The 21,540-nt window shown below is 35.8% G+C and overlaps 1 protein-coding gene across 1 annotated transcript; it reads left to right on the top strand.

Annotated features, from left to right (window-relative positions):
* Positions 1-4,360: 4,360 nt before the first annotated feature.
* Positions 4,361-5,461, top strand: LOC132272403 (uncharacterized). Its single transcript, XM_059773561.1, has one exon. The coding sequence runs from the start codon at positions 4,361-4,363 to the stop codon at positions 5,459-5,461; it is 1,101 nt and encodes a 366-aa protein (XP_059629544.1).
* Positions 5,462-21,540: the final 16,079 nt, after the last annotated feature.

The following is a 21,540-nucleotide window of genomic DNA, read 5'->3' as shown; positions in this document are numbered from 1 at the left end:
GAAGCCATATCCATAAGACATCTCCACAATTCCTTTCTTTCTGCAGCAGTAATTTCACCATAGACACAACTGACCCAAAAAAACAAATCAGTATTTCAAAAAAAATTTCATTATTAAAGTTCTAGGAAGATTGTTGATTTTCTAAAGTTCTTAATATTCCAAGGGAATATATAAAATGCATAATGCATAATGGTCATTCTAGAAAAAAGAACCCCACCAAGTTGGTTTTATAAAGCTAGGAACAAGGAAATTAGGGATTTCAACAGGTTTTCCATGCTCTCTCTCTCTTCCTTCTTTTTTTTTTTTAATTTGTTTTTTTATTCTTCTATTTTTTTCTGCTTCAATTGTTGATTATCAAGCAGAATTGTGCATGCCAGCCTTGATTTAGCTGTTGCCCCTTTGCTTCAACTGTTACTCTATGTCTATTATATTATTCCCAATAAGTTATAGAAGTTTGATTTTTAGAATTGTTGTTTGAAAATTTTAAAGTAGTGTGATATTATAATATTGGCGGGTATTATATATATATCTTCTCTATGAAAATGTTTGAAATATTATTTAAAAGATGTGCATAATCTGTCTTTTATTGTTTTTCTATTTATTATTTTTTTTAAAAGGTAAAATATATTTTAACTAATTTAATTGGAGAAAGTTTAATTCTTACACGTATGTATATGCATATACCTAGTTTAAATTTTTATACCGACCAGTACATTTTCTGTCTCTAGTTTAGTTGGATGAACATGCTGATCTGCAAATGCAGGAATGTTCATGTTGTGCACTTATTGCTGAAAAGTTTGTGTTGACTTCACCAGAGATATTGGCTGGGAAAGGAATCAGCCGACTTCTGGTATGTAGTGCTTCTGAACTTGCAACTGCCAATTTCTTTTCTTATTTTTTCTTTTTCTTTTTTTTTCTTTTTTTTTTAATTTTATTTTATTCCGTTTAATCTTTTTATGTTTCATATATTCAATACCTACTTCGCCAAAAAAAAATTGCTGAGATGTTCCAATGCAGGACGTTGAAGGGAACTATCAATATGTGTCCTTTCCCCCTCCGAAATATCCAACACAAATTGAAAAATAAAACTTCTGTTATGAATTCTTCTTAGGAGATTTGTAGATTTATCAACATTTTAGGATATGGGCTATCAACTTCCTGACCATGCCATTAAACGTAAAACTACATTAGGTCAAGATAGAATTGAAATGAAGTTAAAAGACAAAGAAATAAGTGAAATGAAGAGGTCACACTTATACTAAATAATAAATTTAATAATAAAAAAATAGAATTACCCCATCTATATCATTCTTCTGTGCTCTAGTATTTTATTAGAAAAAAATATGAGTCCATTGATCCGGCACATATTTATATTCAAGTGATTTATGTAACATGCATCACAAACTATAAAAATTTAAAATTGTATATAGAAAGACATATATGCATCAACATTTAAATTGAGGAGGTATTTGCTCACACCAATTCTATTAGTTGATGCTTGGTAGAGCACCATAGTCATTAATAAGATTAGGTTGAAGCAGACTTGATGTAGTATAGTTATCTTTCTAGGTTAGGTCTGTGCTCATTTGTTTTGCATATTTATTAGTGTAACTTCTAAAATTAAGCAAGCAAGGATGGAAGATAAAGATAGTATTCGGTCCTTCAAGGACTCAGAATGACTCTGTAATGCTAGGTGGTATGACTTTAAGCAGAATAAAATTTTTGCATGCTGTATTGTCATTGCTTGTCATACTAGTTCTCCCCACATTTTTACAACTGTGAGTTCAGGTAGGAAGAAAATCTTTTTTGAACTATGTTGGCCAGAAACAATCAAGCATCCTTAGTTTTCATGAACATCCAAATGCCACATTAATTAGTTGCAGCATGTTGCTTCTATCCTTGCTCTATCTTTTGTTTGATGACTTCTTTCCTTGTGATGATCAGGTTTGCAGAAGTGATTCTTTGGTGTTTCGAAGAGAATCTCGGGCTTGGAGGAGGCCAGCTATCAGAATCAGGAGGTAATCTAAACCCTTATATATTCTGTGATGTGTTCCTTATATATTTTGTTACGTGTTCCTTATATATTTCTTGAGATATAGTTGAAATAGGCTTTCTGTTTGTTCTTATATTGAGATTGGGAAAGTAAAAACAGAGAAAGTGATTGAGCTGAAAAGTTTTATTGCTCATGCCCCCATAGTTTGAAAATGAGAAATTGAAAGAAAGGAAAAACAAATGATATATTGATTGTCAAGTTTGTTTTCGTGGCTGGCAGAATTGGATTTTTATTTTGAAAATTTCGTTATATGGTTGATTGTTTAATTACAATTCGTAGAAAGATAATTTATTTTTTCGTTGCAATGATTAATAACATTATGTAGATTACCCGTCACAAAGGGTTTTATTTTGGAATTCAAAAGCCAATTTTATCTTTGGCTTAAATTAGTCATTCACATTTGGACCAAATTTGAAAACTGAATTTTTAAAAACTTGGGCCAGTTTGAATTGTAATCTTGCAATGTTGTAGAAGATTTTAAGTCAGTTTGTAGTGCAGTGGTAGAAGTCTTTTTCGCCCCTTGTTTAACAAGTTTTGAATTAAACAAATTAGACTGACTACAGTAAACCAAAACCGTATTTGTCTACAGTATACCATAAACAAATTAGAAATTAATTATCTTAAGACTTACCCAAAGCCATGGTGAGAAGGCTATAAACAATTTGCTAACTACTGCCCCAAATTTGAATATTTGGAGCTGATGAATCCCTTCTCAAGCCTCCAAAAAAGATACAATATAAATAAGACTAAATATTTAATGGGGAATAAGTAGAATCAAAATTTACAAGTTTGGCATGCCGACAAGGAAGGGAAGGAAACATTTCTGTGATGGAGTTACTCGACCTTCTTTTCATCCCAAGCCTTCAAATGACCATTAATTTCTCAGAAATATTAGGAGAGGTTGCCAGAGAAGATGTCATTGAAACTGAAGAAGTAAAAATAAAACAAAAAATGACATGATTACTCTTTTCCACTGTTATACAACCTAGAATAGAATCAATCATATATTCATATTGAATAAAGATTTAAATCTCCATTCCATCACTCATTTTATATCCATCTAATGTTATCCAATACCATCATTACATGAACTCAAATTAATAATGAAACAGTTAACCAAATAAAAATAAAAATACAGCGAAAAAATACTTTAACAAATTTCAATTACCAAAAAAACCAATAGAATTACAGGGAAATTCTATTATGTGCGCTCCCATTCTGGAAACCCTTATCATCTACACAACTTCCAAGATCTACACCTCCATTTCTTTAACACCCTCATCTCTAATTAGAGTTAAGGGTTCCCCAATTTCATGAATATCCAGAAAGACATCTATGTCTATACAACCTGCATACACCTGAAACATCTAAAGTGCATCTGAATCTTCCTCTATCATCCTCTTTTCATTGGGTCAGAAGATAGATCTAGGAAATTATACCTACCAGTGTCTATAATACTAATGCCATGTGACCATGGCAGTGAACCAACAGAGTATGAAGAAACTCCATTTCTTAATTACTATGTCTTTCAATTTTCTTTAACTGTATTTCACTCTTTTTTTTTTTTTTTTGGTTCTTTTTTAAAGAAATGATAAGACGGTTCTTACACTCATTCATTGTTCCTTCCATGATGGGCTCCACACACTTATATACATACACACACATATATATATATATATATATATATATATATATATATATATCCTTTATTAACTCTTGATGGATATATGTTCCTTTTTTTCTTTTTTTTTTCTTTTTTTATTTTTATTTTTTTTGTGTACATTTAAGCAGTTACATGGATAAGTCTTGGATTCATCATCACACTAGGGGAAGTGTAAAGTATTTTGATGGCATACATGACTTCATTGATGTGGCTAGGCGTCATGCAGAAGTAGACGGTAGGTCCCGATGTCCTTGTCGTCGTTGCAAAAATAGGACTTATCATCAAATTGAAGAAGTTAAGCAGCATCTCTTGAGAAATGGGATGGACAAGGGGTATACCAATTGGATATATCACGGGGAGGCTCGTCAAAGCAACAATAATGTTAATATTGATGCTAATGTCAGTAGGGAAAATGTCCACGATGAAGATGGAAATGTAGATAATGTGTTTGAATTGTTGGATAATATACAAATGGGAAACTTCACTAATGCACCACAACAAGAAGATTCGCCTGAAGTTGATGTTGGAGGAGGAAGCTTTGATAGATTGTTAAATGATGCACAATGTGAATTGTGGCCAGGTTGTGAAAAATACTCTAAGTTGTCAGCGATATTAAAGTGTTCCATGTGAAGGTTACAAGCCGAATGAGCAACAAATCATTTGACATGATGCTTGATGCATTTAAGGATATGCTTCCCGATAATAATGTGTTACCAAAGTCTCATTATGAGACTAAAAGCTTGTTACGAGACTTGGGTCTCGGATATGATTGTATACATGCATGTAAACATGATTGTGTTCTATTTTGGAGGGAAAACGCAAGTAAAGAAAATTGTCCACAATGTGGTGAATCGAGGTATAAACCTCACGAAGGTAAGGGTAAGAAAATCCCTCAAAAGGTTCTCCGGCACTTCCCATTGAAATCAAGACTTCAACGGTTGTTTATGTCAAAGGATACAGCCTTAGATATGCGGTGGCATAAGGAGAAACGTGTGAAGGAGACAAATGAGTTAAGACATCCAGCTGATTCAAAAGCTTGGGAGGATTTTGATAGTAAGCATAGTTGGTTTGCTGCTGATCCTCGTAATGTTCGTGTTGGATTAACAACTGATGGATTCAATCCATTTGGAAATATGAGCAATGCGTATAGTATGTGGCCTGTGATGATTGTGCCTTACAATTTGCCACCTTGGATATGTATGAAGGAGCCATATATATTTATGTCGTTGCTTATTCCTGGTCCAACATCGCCTGGTAATGATATTGATGTGTACATGCAACCTTTGGTTGAAGAGTTAAAAGAATTGTGGCGGGATGGTGTGATGACTTATGACGCGTACAGTAAATGTAACTTTAAAATGCATGCGGCAATGATTTGGACCATTAGTGATTTTCCCGCCTATGCGATGGTATCTGGATGGATGACAAAGGGTTATCTAGCATGTCCGAATTGTAACAAAGAAACATGTTCTTGTTTTTTGAAACACAGACGTAAGATATGCTACTTGGGAAGTTGTATGTTTTTATCGTTAGATCACATTTTCAGAAACCATCACAAGCAATTTAATGGCAAAAGTGAAGACAAAGGGCCACCAAAGCAGTTGACGGGTGATGATATTCTAGAACAACTTAACCTCATACCCGAGGTTAGTTTCGGAAAGGGGCCAAATAAAAAGAAGCGAACTCGTGAGGAATTTGAACTTAACTGGACGAAGAAGAGTATTTTCTTTGAACTACCTTACTAGAAGACCATTTTGTTGCGGCACAACCTGGATGTTATGCATATAGAGAAAAATATATGCGATAGTGTGTTGGGGACATTATTGGACATTGAAGGGAAAACTAAGGACACATTTAAAATTCGGTTGGATTTAGAAGCAATGGGGATTAGAAAAGAACTCCACCTGAGACGTAATGGTGAAAAATTTGAGATGCCATAAGCGCGCTACACATTGTCAAAGAATAATAAAAGACAACTATGTGAATGGCTAAAATCAGTTAAGTTTCCAGATGGCTATGCATCGAACATAAGTCGGTGTGTGAATGTTAATAATTGTAAGATATCTCGATTGAAAAGTCATGATTCACACGTTCTCTTACAACGTCTCCTCCCTATTACTATACGAGGATTCTTAAATTCAGATATTTGTAACACAATAGCTGAGCTTGGTTTATTCTTCAAGGAATTGTGTTGTCGAACTGTCAAAGTGGATGTCTTAGAGGCAATGGAAAGGGACATTGCTGTTATACTAAGTAAGTTAGAGATGATATTTCCTCCGTCATTTTTTGACATTATGGTGCACTTGGCTCTGCATTTGCCGCGTGAAGCCATCATCGCAGGCCCTGCACAATATCGATGGATGTACCCGATTGAAAGGTGCTGTATATTTTTAGTAAACCAACATTTTTTTTTTTAACAAGTTTTATTAGTTTGTTATTAAATATTATTGGTTTGATTAACGGTTATGTAGATTTTTGCATACTCTCAAATTGTACGTCCGTAACAAAGCACGTCCGGAAGGGTCCATTGCGGAAGCTTACGTGGACGATGAGTGCCTCACATTTTGTTCAAAATTTCTTGGAGGGATTGAGACAAGGTTCAATAGAGAAGAAAGAAATAGTGAGGGGAACTACAACAATAATTGGTCCACATTTTATGATCTAAAGCAAGTGGTTCGACCGATAGGAGCACAAAGTTTGGACATATTGCCCCGTGCGGACATAGAGATGGCCCGATTGTACGTTTTACAGAATTGTGAAGATGTTTTGTCACATGAAGAGTAAGTAACTCATTGCATGTCATATCTTGTCAGTTTCTATGAATATATAGTGTATTTCTTAATACATGTATACAATTGTATCATTAACATAATGTAATTGTTTAGAAAACACAAGGTAGAACTTGAGAGAGAAAATCCGCGCAATGTTCCTCAAAGACATGCTAAAGAATATTCGAGGTGGTTCGAAACAAAAGTAAGTCCATTATGCACCTATTGTACTTAATTAAATAAAATTCGTTAATTTAATTAAAATGAACTATCATTCATTTATTTAACACTACACTTCTTTTAATAGATAAAGGAAATGCGTCATCATCAAAAGGAAACAACTTGTGATGATCTGTATTCATTAGCGTGTGGACCTCAATGTCTAGTAAGTCGATATTCCGCGTGTATTGTAAATGGGATTAGGTTCCATACTAAGGAAAAGGAGCAAAATCGACGAACACAGAATAGTGGCGTGTTAGTGAAAGGAGAAGACCAAGATTACTATGGTGCCCTAACAGATATCATTGAGTTAAGATATCGTCTGGGTAGAAAAAATTTTCTTTTCAAATGTGATTGGTTTGATGTTAGGATTGGTACCGGTGTACATAAAGATACCTATTTCACAAGTGTAAATGTAGCCAGTAGAGCGTACAAAAATCAGCCGTTTGTGTTAGCAAATCAAGCATTGCAATGCTTCTATGTCAAAGACAACAAATTACAAGGGACGTGGGAGGTAGTTCAAGATATAACAAGTAGAAGCTCGTTTGATGTACCTGAAAAAGAGGGTGAAACAGGAGTACATGATGAAATGCTCAACACTACAGCATACCAAGAGAGCGAACCAAGCATCGTGGATGGAGTTGTTGAAGCGGACTTGGACATGGATCCATTCCCTTTGAACAGGGACGATTTAGAGGGTGAAACTCTTGATGCTGAAATGATTCAAAAATGTAGGGGTGAAACAGCCATTAATGATGACTTTTGGGATGTTGAGAATGATGAAGCTCTCAACATTCAATATAGTTCAGATGAGGAACCAGAATTAATGTCTGAAGATGATACTGATATGGATGACATGTGAAGCTTTTTATTCTTGAGCATGTACCTCATTTTATTGTTTGATGATTAATACTTTAAGTGACCAGCTGAATTATATTACCGAGCTTTATCTTTTGAGTTACTTTTTGTTTAAATTTCTCTTTAAGTATTGTTTCTGTGCTTCATTAATTTGCAGCTTTGATTTGGTTGACTAAATTAATTGTTATATTTGAGCATTTACTTTTTTTTTTGGGTTTATGATTATATTTAATGTGATCTATTCAGTTATATTGCCTCTAATTATTGAATTTTTTATTCAATGGAATTATGTAAATATGAAATGATGACTCAGAATATATTTTGCATATGCTTGTTTATTTTGATTTAATTTCACTTGATTCTTCATATCAGCTTGTAAACTAAATTATGGACACCTCCGAGGAACCGATGCGTAGAGTTTTAAGGTCCCGCAAGGCTGAAACTGAGCAACCATCTACAAGTTCACCTCCTACACAACCAAGTGGATTAGGTGAAGATAGGAATTCAACAAATGAAAGAATGGAAGGTGATGGTAGTAGTGAGCAGATAGGGCCACAACCAAGTGGAGGTAATTATGCTTCATCATTGATTAACCATAAGTTCTTTTGTAAAATGCCTACGCTTTAATTAAGATGATAAATTTTTTTTTCAGGTCCGATACGAAAAGGGCGTGGAAGAGCAAAAAATGAAGCCTTGCACAAAATTAATGAAAACAATTGGCCAGTTCCAGTTGAGTTTGGAGAGGGTTATATTAAACCTGTTGGTTTAAATAACAAATTATGGACGGCTGAGGTTGGCATTAATACACGAGATACCGAAGCCCTTATAAAGTATAAAACGTGGAGGGATGTTCCAGATTTTGAGAAAGAGGTCTGCTATAACCATTTGAAGGTAATGATAACCATCATTTAATGCTTGTTTTGGTTAAAAAAAAATCAGAGATTACTTGTCCAATTGGTTACAAATTATAGCTTACTTTAATTTTACATTATAAAGGAGGTCTTTGGAGTGGATGCATACGCAAATGACATTGATTTTAAGCGAGTAAATATGGGAATTTCCAGCGTGTTGAGGAAATATAGATATAAATTGAAGTGTCATTTTGAAGAGCATCTTCCGATTGAGAATGCACGCCGCCATCCTTACAATGGTATTGGTAATGCTGTTTGGGAAAAATTGTGTGATACGTGGATGTCACCTAAATTTCAGGTTCAATTTCTTAACTACTTGTTTTTACTATTTAATATAATAACTTCATTCACTAGTTATTTAGGTTTCCTAACTTGTAATATTGTTTGAATTACTACTTAGGAAATAAGTGCAAAAAACAAAGAAAACCGTTCCAAGAATGAGGTTCCACATTATTCTGGATCAATGTCCTTCGTCAGACGTTACGATGATTATGTGCGTAATATACGAAACAATAATTATAAATTTTTTATTTTATATTCTACGTTCTAAACCATATATTTGTCTAATAGTCACTATTACTTTGTACTATAGGTCAAACTCAAAGAAAGGCAGAGCCAAGAAGATGAGGACGGTGAAAGGGAAGAGGATCCTGCTATTCGTTTGTACAAGGACACACATTTTAAGGAACAAGGTGGATGGGCACATGAGAAAGCTAAGAGGAATTTTGTAAGTTAACTATAAGCTAGCATGTTAGATTATGAAATTTGGATCTCATAATATTGTCAACATTGATTGATTGTGTTGGATTTGTAATTTATCTGTTTTGCATAGTTCAAATATGTGTCTTATATCTAGGGTATAAATCTGGAGATTTAATAACAACTCATGCCAAATAAATGTTCTATCCCCTTACATTCCATAACTCCAAAATACTTCAAGTCTAGAAACCCCTCACCATCTCTGTCTTGACTCACATTCTTTAAAATTTCCACTTCTACTAAATATATACATGAGATCTTTGGATGTATCATGAAAATTAATGAATCAGTCCATTAATTGGGGTTTCTTGAATTAAAAATTGTTTAGAGTAAAGATTAATTTTAATTAGGGTTTCGTCAATCTTGGTTGTGACTGAAAATTATACCTATAGCAGGAGAGAGAAGAGAGAGAATGGAATAGCTTGTAAATGGAAGCCTCACTTTGCTCTAACAAGTAGTGACCCATTTATATATATATATGAATATATCTGTCTGTCTGTCTATTTGTGTGTGGGGGTGTGGAGAAAGTGAGGTGATTTTCCATGAAGCAGCCCTTTTATGCATAAGGTTTATGTGTGGTTGTTACATATATATATATATACACACTTTTATGTTTTATGATTATCTAAATATATATGTAGAGAAAGTGAGAAGTGATTTTCCATGAAGCAAGCACTTTAATGTCATAAGCTTTATGTGGGGTTGCACATATATATAATATATAATTATCCGTACTCTTTTATTATGTTTGGGTGGTTGTAACTTTGAAAATCCACCAAAAACATAAAATCCCATTTGTAGGAGTGTTAAAGAAAAGATGAATGTGACCTCTTTTTTTTGGTAAGTATTGTTGTTCCCTTTTTTATTCTCTTCCTTTTAGTTAGTTTAATTATGTGATATGAAGGCTTCAAGCTACTTCATCGATCAGCTCCTGTAGGAAGGTTATCTTATATATAAAGCATATTCCTCTATTTAGATGGGGTCAGCTGCAGATCCTGTTGTCATCCCACTATATCCTGAGCTGTATTTGTTCTCTCTCTCTCTCACACACACACACAACTTCAGTAAAAGCTGTCCTAGATACTCTTGGAGCGTCATGTTATATTTTATTAGTTAATTTCTTGAATTAAATAGACAAGAAATCAAAATCTGATTTATTGTTATAATTTAATAGCTTAGTTTTGGGATAGTAGAGAATCACTATTTACCTATTACATCAATATGTCTACCTATGACATTATTAGATCATCAAATATTTTTCAGACATTATTTTAGATCTTCAAATCTAAATTAACTGCATTTTATGAGATATCAAATCTCCTTTGTAGGACCCCTAAATTCATAAAGATTGGCATTGCCTGGTGTTCCTGGCTGGTTTCTCTTCTTTTTGAGAGCTGAATTTAGATGACAGAGAGGGAGGAGCTGAATTTAGATCACATATTTCTCCTCGAGTTTTCACCCTAGGCTCAACCATGTGATAGTAGAGAATGCCATATTTATTCAATGATTCAGCCATATAGAGGCCAAGAGCCTCTGGATTTGAGTCTCCGGATTCCATAAAATCTGCAAAGGGAGAGAGCCTTATTCCCAGTCTATTCGCTCCTATCTCATTAGCAATAACTTCAACTATTTCTAGACATGTCACTCCTACAAATGGGATTTCATTCTCATTCCAAGCACTACAGAAAAGACAATCTACAACTTGTTCTAGCCTTGTATCAGGTTAACTACCTTCTTCTTTCTTTTCCTTTTCTTCGGACTACAAAATTGAGATTATAAAAACTCTAAATTGATTAATTTGCTCTGTAGATTCATCTGCACTCAATAATCTCAACTATCAAAATTTCTTCTATTTATGCGCATATGTGAGTTTATATATACATCACTGGTCTTGAATATTCTGAGAAGTGGCACACAAAATATATTCTTGATTAATTTGCTCTGCAGTTTCAACTACTCTGTGAGTCTGTAACCTCAACTATTATGACATTTTAACCTATATATCTATGTGAAATTATATATATACACACACATACACTTTTTGGAATTGCATCTATCAGAAAATTATATACATACGCACACATACACATTTTAGAGAGAGATGAGAGACTCACAGGGTTAATTCCTTGCTCCTCTTTGATCTGCGTCTCTGCACTCGGAATCGGAAGTTGTGGACTCTATTATATGTTATTCACATTACACATCAACTTAAAATTTGGGCAGCTCAATAATGGATTCCATTCATGTCAAGTTGTCATTTCAGACGCCCAGAGTGGCTTTTTTGCAGTAGATATAATCATTTCATTTATATGAATCAATGTTTCTACTAAAGGTCAAACTGAATTCATGTTGGGGCAAAACTGCTCGATCAAACCTTGGGACCTTGATAGAAAGAGTGGAAAACTTAAGTTCAATTCAATCCATAAGTCATTGGGTCTGTCTTTCCTAAACCAACCTTATCATAATTAGGTTGATGGGTTTAGCTTCTAAAATCAAGTTGATATGAAGATCTTGAAGTCGACTCAATTATTTTGGTGACTCTTGGAGCTTATAGGTCATATGTCTCCAACCATATTGTGTTTGCACGATTGACTTTATTATCATTAATAGTGATAGGAGATTCTAAGTTTATTATTCAATTAACGTATATATATATATATATATATATATATATATATATATATATATATATATATATATGACGAGCTAAAAGCTTTTTTTAGCCTTTATATATATATTCATATGACAAGCTAAAAGCTTTTTTTAGCTTATTAGAAAAATATATATAGGTTGATGTTCATCTTTTTCAGATTTATAAGGTCAATACATGGACTCCCAAATGCACTCATTCAAATACCTTCTTTTTTTTTTTTTTTTTTTTTTTTTTTGGTTATGCTAATATAAAACATTACGCTTATTCTTTTATTTTACCAAACAACTCCAGAGCACAAAAAGACTGGAAAAACAAAATTGGAACTTCACTGTGGCCCCAGAGCCCACCATTAGGATTTTGGAGAGATAGTTGGTTTATACTAAATGTCAAAATGCATCATTCCTTTTTCATATCAAATTTGGCTATGTGGGTGATGGAATCGCACAACTTGCAACGGGGACAACATGGGCAGCCATTTACCATGTTTGAGAAAGTGCCTTAGAGTTGCAAGTTACAGAAAGTGCCTTGCGTTTTGGCTCCATTCTAATCTATTAAAATACCAGAACCTTAATGATTTGATCAGCCATTTTGCAGTGATGGATACTTTTTGTGTGTTAAACTCGTATCAGACCACATTATAATGATAATGGAGAGTTTTTGTGAAAAAATTAGCTCTGTCAAACCCATGGTTTGTTTGCTAATATTTTTCTGGTGCACCAACTACCCACAAAGTTTCTAACAATAATTTCGACAGTAGTGAGCCTTAAATTTATTTAAATGTACAAATTTTTTTTCTATTTGTTGAGAAACAGCATGTCATACAAGAAATGGCATACAAGAAATGCCATTGTTTACTGTATGCGCGCATGTTATAAACCGAATCACTTTAATCTCTCTATTTTTATGTGCTGGTGCATGTGTGATTACATTTTCTGTTATTACTTGATTTATTCCTATGCCATATTTTTTTAATTTGATAGCGAACTTAAATATTTTGCAGGATGCAATGAAAGAAAAGGCTGCACAAAATTCTGATGGTACGAGTCCATCCATAAATGATGTTGAGATAGTACAAAACCAACTAGGCATAAGGAAGGGATATTGCCGTGGATTCGGACATGGTTTCGTGGCTCCAAAGTGTCAGCGTGCCTCTTCATCATATGATGAGGCTTCTAGGAAAAGGGCCGAAATTGCTGAAGAAAGAAGTGTACAAATGGCGAAAAAAATAGAAAAACTTGAGAAGATGCTTGAGCAGTACCAACAACAGCCGCCACCATGGTTCCTCCAATATTAGCAGCAGCAGCAGCAGCCGCCACCATGGTTCCTCCAATTCCAACAGCAGCAGCAGTCGCCACCATGGTTCCACCAACAACAGTCTCCATCAGATTCCCAACAGCAGCAAACCGCACCAAATTGGCATTAACAACCACCGCCACCTCCAGCAGACTCGTATTTTCAGCAGCCGCCACCAACAACAAGATGGCAATATCAGCTGCCGCCACCAACATGGTCTCACCAGCAAGCACCACCACAACCACCAACAGAATGAATAATGGATCTTGAAGAGGATGGAACAATTTTTTGTGCTACCACATGGTTTTAGTTTTTGTTTAGAAAACTAGAGATTTTATATTTTATGGATCTTGAATATATATATTGTGGATTGATTTTATTCTATGGATAGTAATATTTTTTTGAATGTTATTGTGGATCTATTTTGTATATTTTTTGTATGTATGTATCCGGAATGGTTAAATTCACAAATTAAGCATACAATATATATATATATAGACGGTTTAATATAATAATTATAATTACAATAATATATTAAAATATATAATTAAAATAATGTATTAGGGACGGTCCTGACTGTCCCTAATACAATAATATATTAAAATATATAATTAAATTAATGTATTAGGGACGGTCTGACCGTCCCTAATACATTAATATATTAAAATAGATAATTAAAATAATGTATTAGGGACGGTCCTGACCGTCCCTAATACAATAATATATTAAAATATATAATTAAATTAATCTATTAGGGACGGTCTAACCGTCCCTAATACAATATATGAAAATATATAATTAAAAATAATGTATTAGGGACGGTCCTGACCGTCCCTAATACAATATATATTAAAATATATAATTAAAAATAATGTATTAGGGACGGTCTGACCGTCCCTAATACAATAATATATTAAAATATATAATTAAAATAATCTATTAGGGACGGTCTGTCCGTCCCTAATACAATAATTATAATTGAAAAATTATGTATTAGGGACGGTCTGTCTGTCCCTAATACTCTAGTTTTTGGGGACAGTCATTTAAACTGTCCCTAATTCGTACCTTATTAGTGACAGTCTTGGCCGTCCCTAAAAAGTTTTAGGGACGGTGTTATTTGGGACAGGTTGGACTGTCCCTAAAGGTCAAAAGTATTAGGGACGGTCAACTTTGACCGTCCCTAAAGCTCTTTTGGCACGTAACTTTTAGTGACGGTCCAAACTGACTTTTAGGGACGGATTTGGTACTTTTAGGGACAGTTTCGACTGTCCCTAAAACCCGAATTTCTTGTAGTGTATCCATTTGATCCTCGGGAGCTCACCGAGCCTAGAGCTTGCCATTATAGATGGTCGGATTGGAAAAAGAGCTGCAATACTCTTATCAAGAGTCTACAGGGCGAGGCAGCTGATGAGCATTGAATATTGCATATTCGAGCTCCTAAATATACTTATGTTAAGGCCTAAAGTGATACTTCTATCCATTGTTAGACTGATTTATGCTTATTGTATATTTATAGGTACTTTCCTAGAGAAGCGGTTAAAATTGGGACTTTATAATGAAAAGACTGATATCAAAGCTTACAGAGTCATTGCCGGTCATTCAAAGCAAGCCGAGAGCTTAAATGGTGAAGTTTGGAAGAATTCAAGTACTAAAGCTCGAGCATAAATTCTGAGGCTTGAGCCCTGCAAGAAAAAGAAGAATATCAATAAGTTATTAAAGCTCAAGCCTTATACCTCCAGAGCTTGAGCCCTGCTTAATGGTGCTCTAGCCTTACCCTAGGGTGCTCGAGCATGAGGCATCAAAATTTAAAAAGTTGATTTTTGAAAAAAACCAAGCTCCTAGAGCCTCGTGCCATACCTCAAGGATCAAGCACTATCATTCAAAGCTCGAGCCTTGAGTCCTAAAAGATTGAGCTTGGTACCTAAAGCTCGAGCCCTATGAAGCTTGGATCGAGTAATATTAATAGAAGAAAACCCCAAAAATATTCTAAGTATTGAAGGAAAAGAAGCTTTGAAAAATAGTTGAAGAAATTTGACTAAGTACAAAATTAGAGATTGAGCACCACCCTTTGAAGCTCGAGCAACAATTCAAGAAAGCTTGAGCTTTGTTCCTAAAGCTTGAGCCTGAGCCCCATAGCTCTAGCTGTGATGACCCTGGATTTTTACAAACCTAGTGTGTCTTATGATGACCCGAAACAGATCCAAAAATGCAAAAGCAAGAAATAAGACAATGATCTCCCAAGGCACAACACACCTCTAAGACCCTAATATGACCTTCCATGGGGTCATGGAACTCAAAGGAATAAAGTGTGAAAGCAAGAGATCGAAAAAATAACAATTAAGCCCCTGGGGGCAAAATAGTCATTTCTAAAATTATAGATTCAGGTGCCACCGTGCACACCGCTAGAAAGAAAACAAAAAAACTAATCAATATGGACTCAAGAATCGCATGATTTGGAGTCTGGACGAAGCAAAAATGACATGACGAAGAAAAACGAGCACTTAAGGCAAAAGGGTAAACTGGTAATTATCCAGGAAGATCCGGGTGCAACTGAGCATACCATTGGAAAGATACTGAAAAATTAACAAATATGGACTTAAGAATCACTTGATTCGGAGTCCGGATGGCAAAGATATCAAGTCTTGAAGTCAAAGGAAGGGAAACCTCATCCCGGTTCGAACCAAAAACTGACAATACTTCACTAAAACTTGAATATCATGAGATACAAATGGAATCTGAAGCTCTAATTGGTACCATTGGAAATATTATTTTGATGCGGTCAATTTAGACTCAAGAACGGACCAATTTGGAGTTAAAACAAAGGAGATTTTATAACTTGAAGTAAGAGGTGCAGTGCTAAACCAAAACACACACACACACACACACACACACACACCCATAAATAGTACGGACGAGTGCTCATCCAAGGGCAATGAGCACTCATAGATGAGAATATCTAGGGCAAAAACCCACTGCCCTATTTACCAGCACTCGTCCCCCATGGACGAGCGCTCGTCCTGTAGACAAGCTTAGTAACTTTTTGAGTTTGAAAAGTGATTTTGAGGACTTTTCGGGTCTTTTTAAAAAAACATAAAGAAGAAACCCGCCCCCCCCCCCCCCCCCCAAAATCATATTTTCTACTCGACCACATAGACGGAAACAAAAAAAAAAAACTCACTATGAAATGTCTAGAATGCCCCTAGATTAGATTAGGCTCAAAACGGTGAAAATGCAACTTTGCACCAAGTATGCATTTGACCCCAAATGCATTTCTAAGATGAAACGAATATGCACGCAAGCGTAATAAGTGATTTTGAGCATGCAGGAATGGTCCACGGCTCCCGAAAACGGCCAATACAAAATACGACCTATCAACAGCCAAAAATGACTAAAATGAACTAAAAATGAAAAATTTGGAAACCAAAATTTACAAATGGTTTCAAATTACCGTTTGGCCCTTGGCTACACTTCATGCACGATTAATGAGACTCTATGAAAGAGTAAAAATAGAATTCCTATACCCGATGCTACCATGGTGAAACACTAACTTGTCATTTTTCAATATTTTCATAATATTTCATGAAGTTGAAAGTTACATAGGATGGAAAGAATTGTCATTGGCCTCCGACCTCATCTCATACATGCCAAATACATTACAAAAGGTGTACTTATGTACACATTACATATATAGAATCAAATATACAAGTTTTGACATATGAGCTACAAATAACATTTCATGCTAACATTTGCATGAATCATGGACAAGAATACACTTAAAGAACTTCAATTCATTGAAACAATCTAGGGATATTGTGCAACCCAAACCAAGACATCCGTACCATATAAATCACCTGATAACTTTGGGGTGAGTAAACAAGTTACTCATAGGGAATGAGCATGCATAGACTTAACTTTTTACAAGATTATTACATTAACATGAAACAATTCAAAAAGATCATGCCACCTAACGTCTATGTCAAAAGTGAAACTCAAGGAGCATCCTAAGCTACCTTAGATCATTTCTAGCATAAATCACATCCTTCATGCAATTCCAAATAATATAAGGGTATGCTATACAGAGTAACAAGATATAGATTCTCAAAGCCATCAACTTGAAATCTAAAATACGAAAACGACAAAAGTGGGTCATGCCACGTAATTTCTATGTTCCAAATGAATCTATAGGATCATTCCTAAGCTATATTTGAACATTTTAACATAAATGTACTTAACAACATCAAGGACATGTGATGATTCTTTACAAATCGTAATGCATAAATGTACTTAACAACATTAAAAACATGCGATCATTCCTTACAAATCATAATGCACAAATGTACTTACAACATTAAAAACATGCAATGATTCCTTAAAAAATCATAATGCACAAATGTACTTAATAACATTAAATCGCCAATAACCAAAATCACAAGTCACAATTAAACATGATTGTCAACTTGGAATTGAATACGAAATCAAGTAGTGAGAGACTTGGACATCATATCTTGGATAAAGCCAAGACCTACGGTTATTTCGAGCATTAACCTGCTGGTAATACCACCCTAGTGCGCACTCTAAGATAGGGAGAACTCATACCTCCCGTACTAGAGCCAAACTCTAGCCACGTCTCTGTAACAATGTCCCAAATGACTCCAAAATAAACAAATAAGTTCACAACTTATACATAATTTAAATAATGCATGAAATCACCTTCCATGCACAAATAGGTTGAAACCACACATTTTATGCCTTAGAGTTTCAATTCTAAAATGGCATATATAATGTCAAATACAAAAGTGTGCAATTCATTACACAAGTCAATCATATATTCAGTATTGGAAACAAGTTCTCATGAATATAAATTTAACCACAATGTTATTCAATACTTAAAACACAATCAAGGGAATACACAACAAGTCCAAAATCCATGATTTAAACATAAAAACAACTTCTACGATATAATTAAATCCATGAAATAATTAGTTAGAATTTAATTAAACAAAAATAATTAAATTCTCTAGATTTCAAATCAATTCCAAATAACCTCAAATTCATATGTGTTAAAGGACATAGCATAGTCATCACATAAATCAAATCAAAAGTGCAAGTGAGCAAGATATCATCATATAGAATTTAATTAATTTAAATTAATTAAATCTTTATATTTCAAAAGTTATTCAAATGATCCCAAATTAATATATAACAAACTGATGAGGAGTCTTCAACCAGGAAGTTTGACCGTCACACAAAACTGTAAATCAGGATAAGCTCCACTATCTTTGATAAGGATAAGAATACGTTCTCCCTTCCGTGTTGGAAAAGTATAAGGAATGTTACTCCTTCTTCAATACAATTGACCCCCCAATAAAAAGGGCTTTCGGGTTAAAATAAAAGGTATGACACAAATCCCTAAGAGAGTCTTTTAACTTTCTTTTCACCCTCCTGATCTAGCACTGACTTGATCGTCGGAGGCTCTTAGGCCAGTACCACTCCGATGCTCAATCATCTTTCTCTTCTTTTTCAGGTATGATGTCGCTTCGAGTCGCTGCGGAATCCTGCCTCATCAGTTGGCGCCGTCTATGGGAAACGATACTAGTTTCCTAGAATAACAATGATGTTGCAATCCGGAGTCCATCTTGGAGAAGGAAGTCAGCACCTCTCCGTCTTGATGGAGGAAGCCACCAAGACCAATCACATGATGTGGCAGCCACCACCAACCTCAAGGCAGAAATCAATTATATGGTGATGACAGTCACCATTATGAGCATGGTGTGAACCAGTCGCATCATGATAGTGATCGTCAATTACACCATAAAGACAACCAACCTTGCCTCGGGGATGACCAGCCTCGCCTAAGGGGAGAACATTCCGAGCATGTGTCCCATCATGAGAGCGTGTCAAGGCGTGCTCCAGAAGAAGGGGAACGTGTTGCAGCATTGGAATAACGTGTTCAGAACCTTAGTCAAGGTATGAACCAACTAGTCCAGCAAAATGCAGCAATCATGCACCACTTAGCTATCCCTACAGCACCCATGGTGGAGGGTGATAATGACGATGACAGTGCTGGGCACAGCCATGCGGGAGGTCGATGAAGAAACCGTTGTGCTTCAACAGCTCATTCTCCATGATAGAATATTTTTGGTACACAAACACCTCGTCGCCGAAAAGAAGTCTCTGAGGCTAGAGAATGCATCGAAGCTACTCATATTAATCAGCAGATCCAGGATCTCAAATTGCAAGTAGAAGGGATGGCCCAAACCTTGAAAGGAAAAGGTCCTACCACAGTTGATGACCTTGTTCAAAAGACGAATCTACTTTTCAATCCTCGAGTGATGGCTCTCCCATTGCCAAGGAAGTTCAAGATGCCTCATCTCGAGAGTTTCGACGGAACCCGTGACCCCCTCGATCACCTGGAAACTTTCAAGTCACTGATGAACTTATAAGCGGTCCCAGATGAGATCATGTGCAGGGCGTTCCCTACTACCCTCAAATGATCAGCTCGCGTCTGGTTTAATAAATTGAAGTCGGGATCTATTAGCAATTTTGAAGAACTCAGTAAGCAGTTCATAGGGCACTTCATTATAGGGAGATGACACCAAAAACTAGCTACCTATTTATTGAGTGTTAAGCAAGACAAAGAGGAGGCGTTGCGTGATTATACATGCCAATTTAATACAGAGATGTTGCAAGTCGATGAGGTGGATAATAAAGTTGCTCTTATAGCCTTCATGGGAGGACTACAATCCTCCAAATTCCTTTCTCTTTGTCAAAGGACCCACCAAACACTATAACAGAATTATTCATTAAAGCCCAGAAACATATGAATGCTGAAGATGCTATGAATTCCAGGAAGGGCAAAGGAGACGACGACAAAAAAGGAAATAAGAAGAGGTCAGCCCCTATCTTGAAAGATGAAAGAGACTCTAAGTTCAGGAAGCCTGATAAGTCCCTGAGATTCCCTGGAGGGCGAGATAGCTACACCAACTTCACTCCCTTAAACGCTCCTATTAGTCAAATCCTGATGCAGCTCCAAGACGACCATACCTTGAATTGGCCCCCTAAGTTGAAGTCAGATCCAACAAGAAGGTCTAAAGACAAGTATTGTCAATTCCACAGAGACCATGGGCACAATACCGATGATTGCTTTGACTTAAAAACCAGATTGAGAGCCTAATTCGTCGGGGAAAGTTACACAAGTATGCAGCTGATTATGAGAAGGGAACGGGTCAACCTATTCACGAGAATAGGGAGAACAACCCTCCTGGGCACCAATTAGGTGAAACAAGGGTGATCTCCGGTGGACTCGCAGGTGAGGGAGAGTCGAGCTCGGCACGAAAGGCCCACGTCGGGAAAGCCCGGAGCTCTACAAGGTTGGGATATCCAAACCCCAAACGAAGTTCCTGAGATGAGAAAGTGAGGTCATCACCTTTTCGAAGGAAGATGCCAAAGGAATTTAGCAGCTGCATGACTATCCATTAGTGGTCATAGTAGTCGTGGACAACTACATATTTCACCGAGTACTAATCGACAATGGTAGTTTAGCTAACTTGTTATTCATTGATGCTTTCGACAAAATGTGTATTGGCAGGGGAAGGTTAAGGCCAACAAAATGCCCCCTTGTTGGTTTTTCTAGAGAAAAAAGTCTTTCCCTTGGGAGTGGTTACATTTCCATTGACAGCCGGGACAGGACCAAAACAAATATCTGTAATGATAGATTTTCTAGTGGTGGACTATACGCCTACTTACAATATAATATTAGGGAGAACGGCTCTAAATACTATGAGAGCCGTCACTTCCACATACCATTTATTGATGCACTTTCCTATAGAGCAAGGAATTGGTGAATTAAGAGGTGACCAAGCAACAACGAGGGAATATTATATAGCCGTATTGAAAACAAAATAGTTGGGGGAAGCAATGGCCATTGAGACACCAGAAGGGTTAATAGAGAAGGAAACCACTCAAAGGGTAGAACCAGTAGAAGACCTTATGGAGAGGGAACCGGGAAAAAGGTGAGTATAGGGTCACTACTTGACCAACTCATCCGGGATCCACTCGTCCAACTTCTCAGAAACAATAAAGATGTGTTTGCATGGACACATGACAACATGCCTGGCATTGACCCCTCTATTATGCAGCATCGGCTTAATGAGGATCCATCCTTCAAACCAATCAAACAGAAAAGGCGAGTGTTTGCCCCAGAGAGGAAACACGCTATATCACAAGAGGTCGAGAAACTCTTGAAGGCTGACTTTATCCGAGAGGTACAATACCCCTACTGGCTATCAAACGTGGTCCTGGTCAAGATAACAAATGACAAATGGAGGCTTTGTGTGGATTTCACATATTTAAATAAGGCCTGC

The sequence above is a fragment of the Cornus florida genome, unplaced genomic scaffold (assembly GCF_030987335.1).
Source record: "Cornus florida cultivar Cherokee Brave unplaced genomic scaffold, ASM3098733v1 CherokeeBrave_3.0.0_Hap2_Chr09, whole genome shotgun sequence".
NCBI classification, from domain to species: domain Eukaryota; kingdom Viridiplantae; phylum Streptophyta; class Magnoliopsida; order Cornales; family Cornaceae; genus Cornus; species Cornus florida.
The sequence above is the reverse complement of the archived record's forward strand: the minus strand, read 5'-3'. Positions and strand labels throughout refer to the sequence as shown.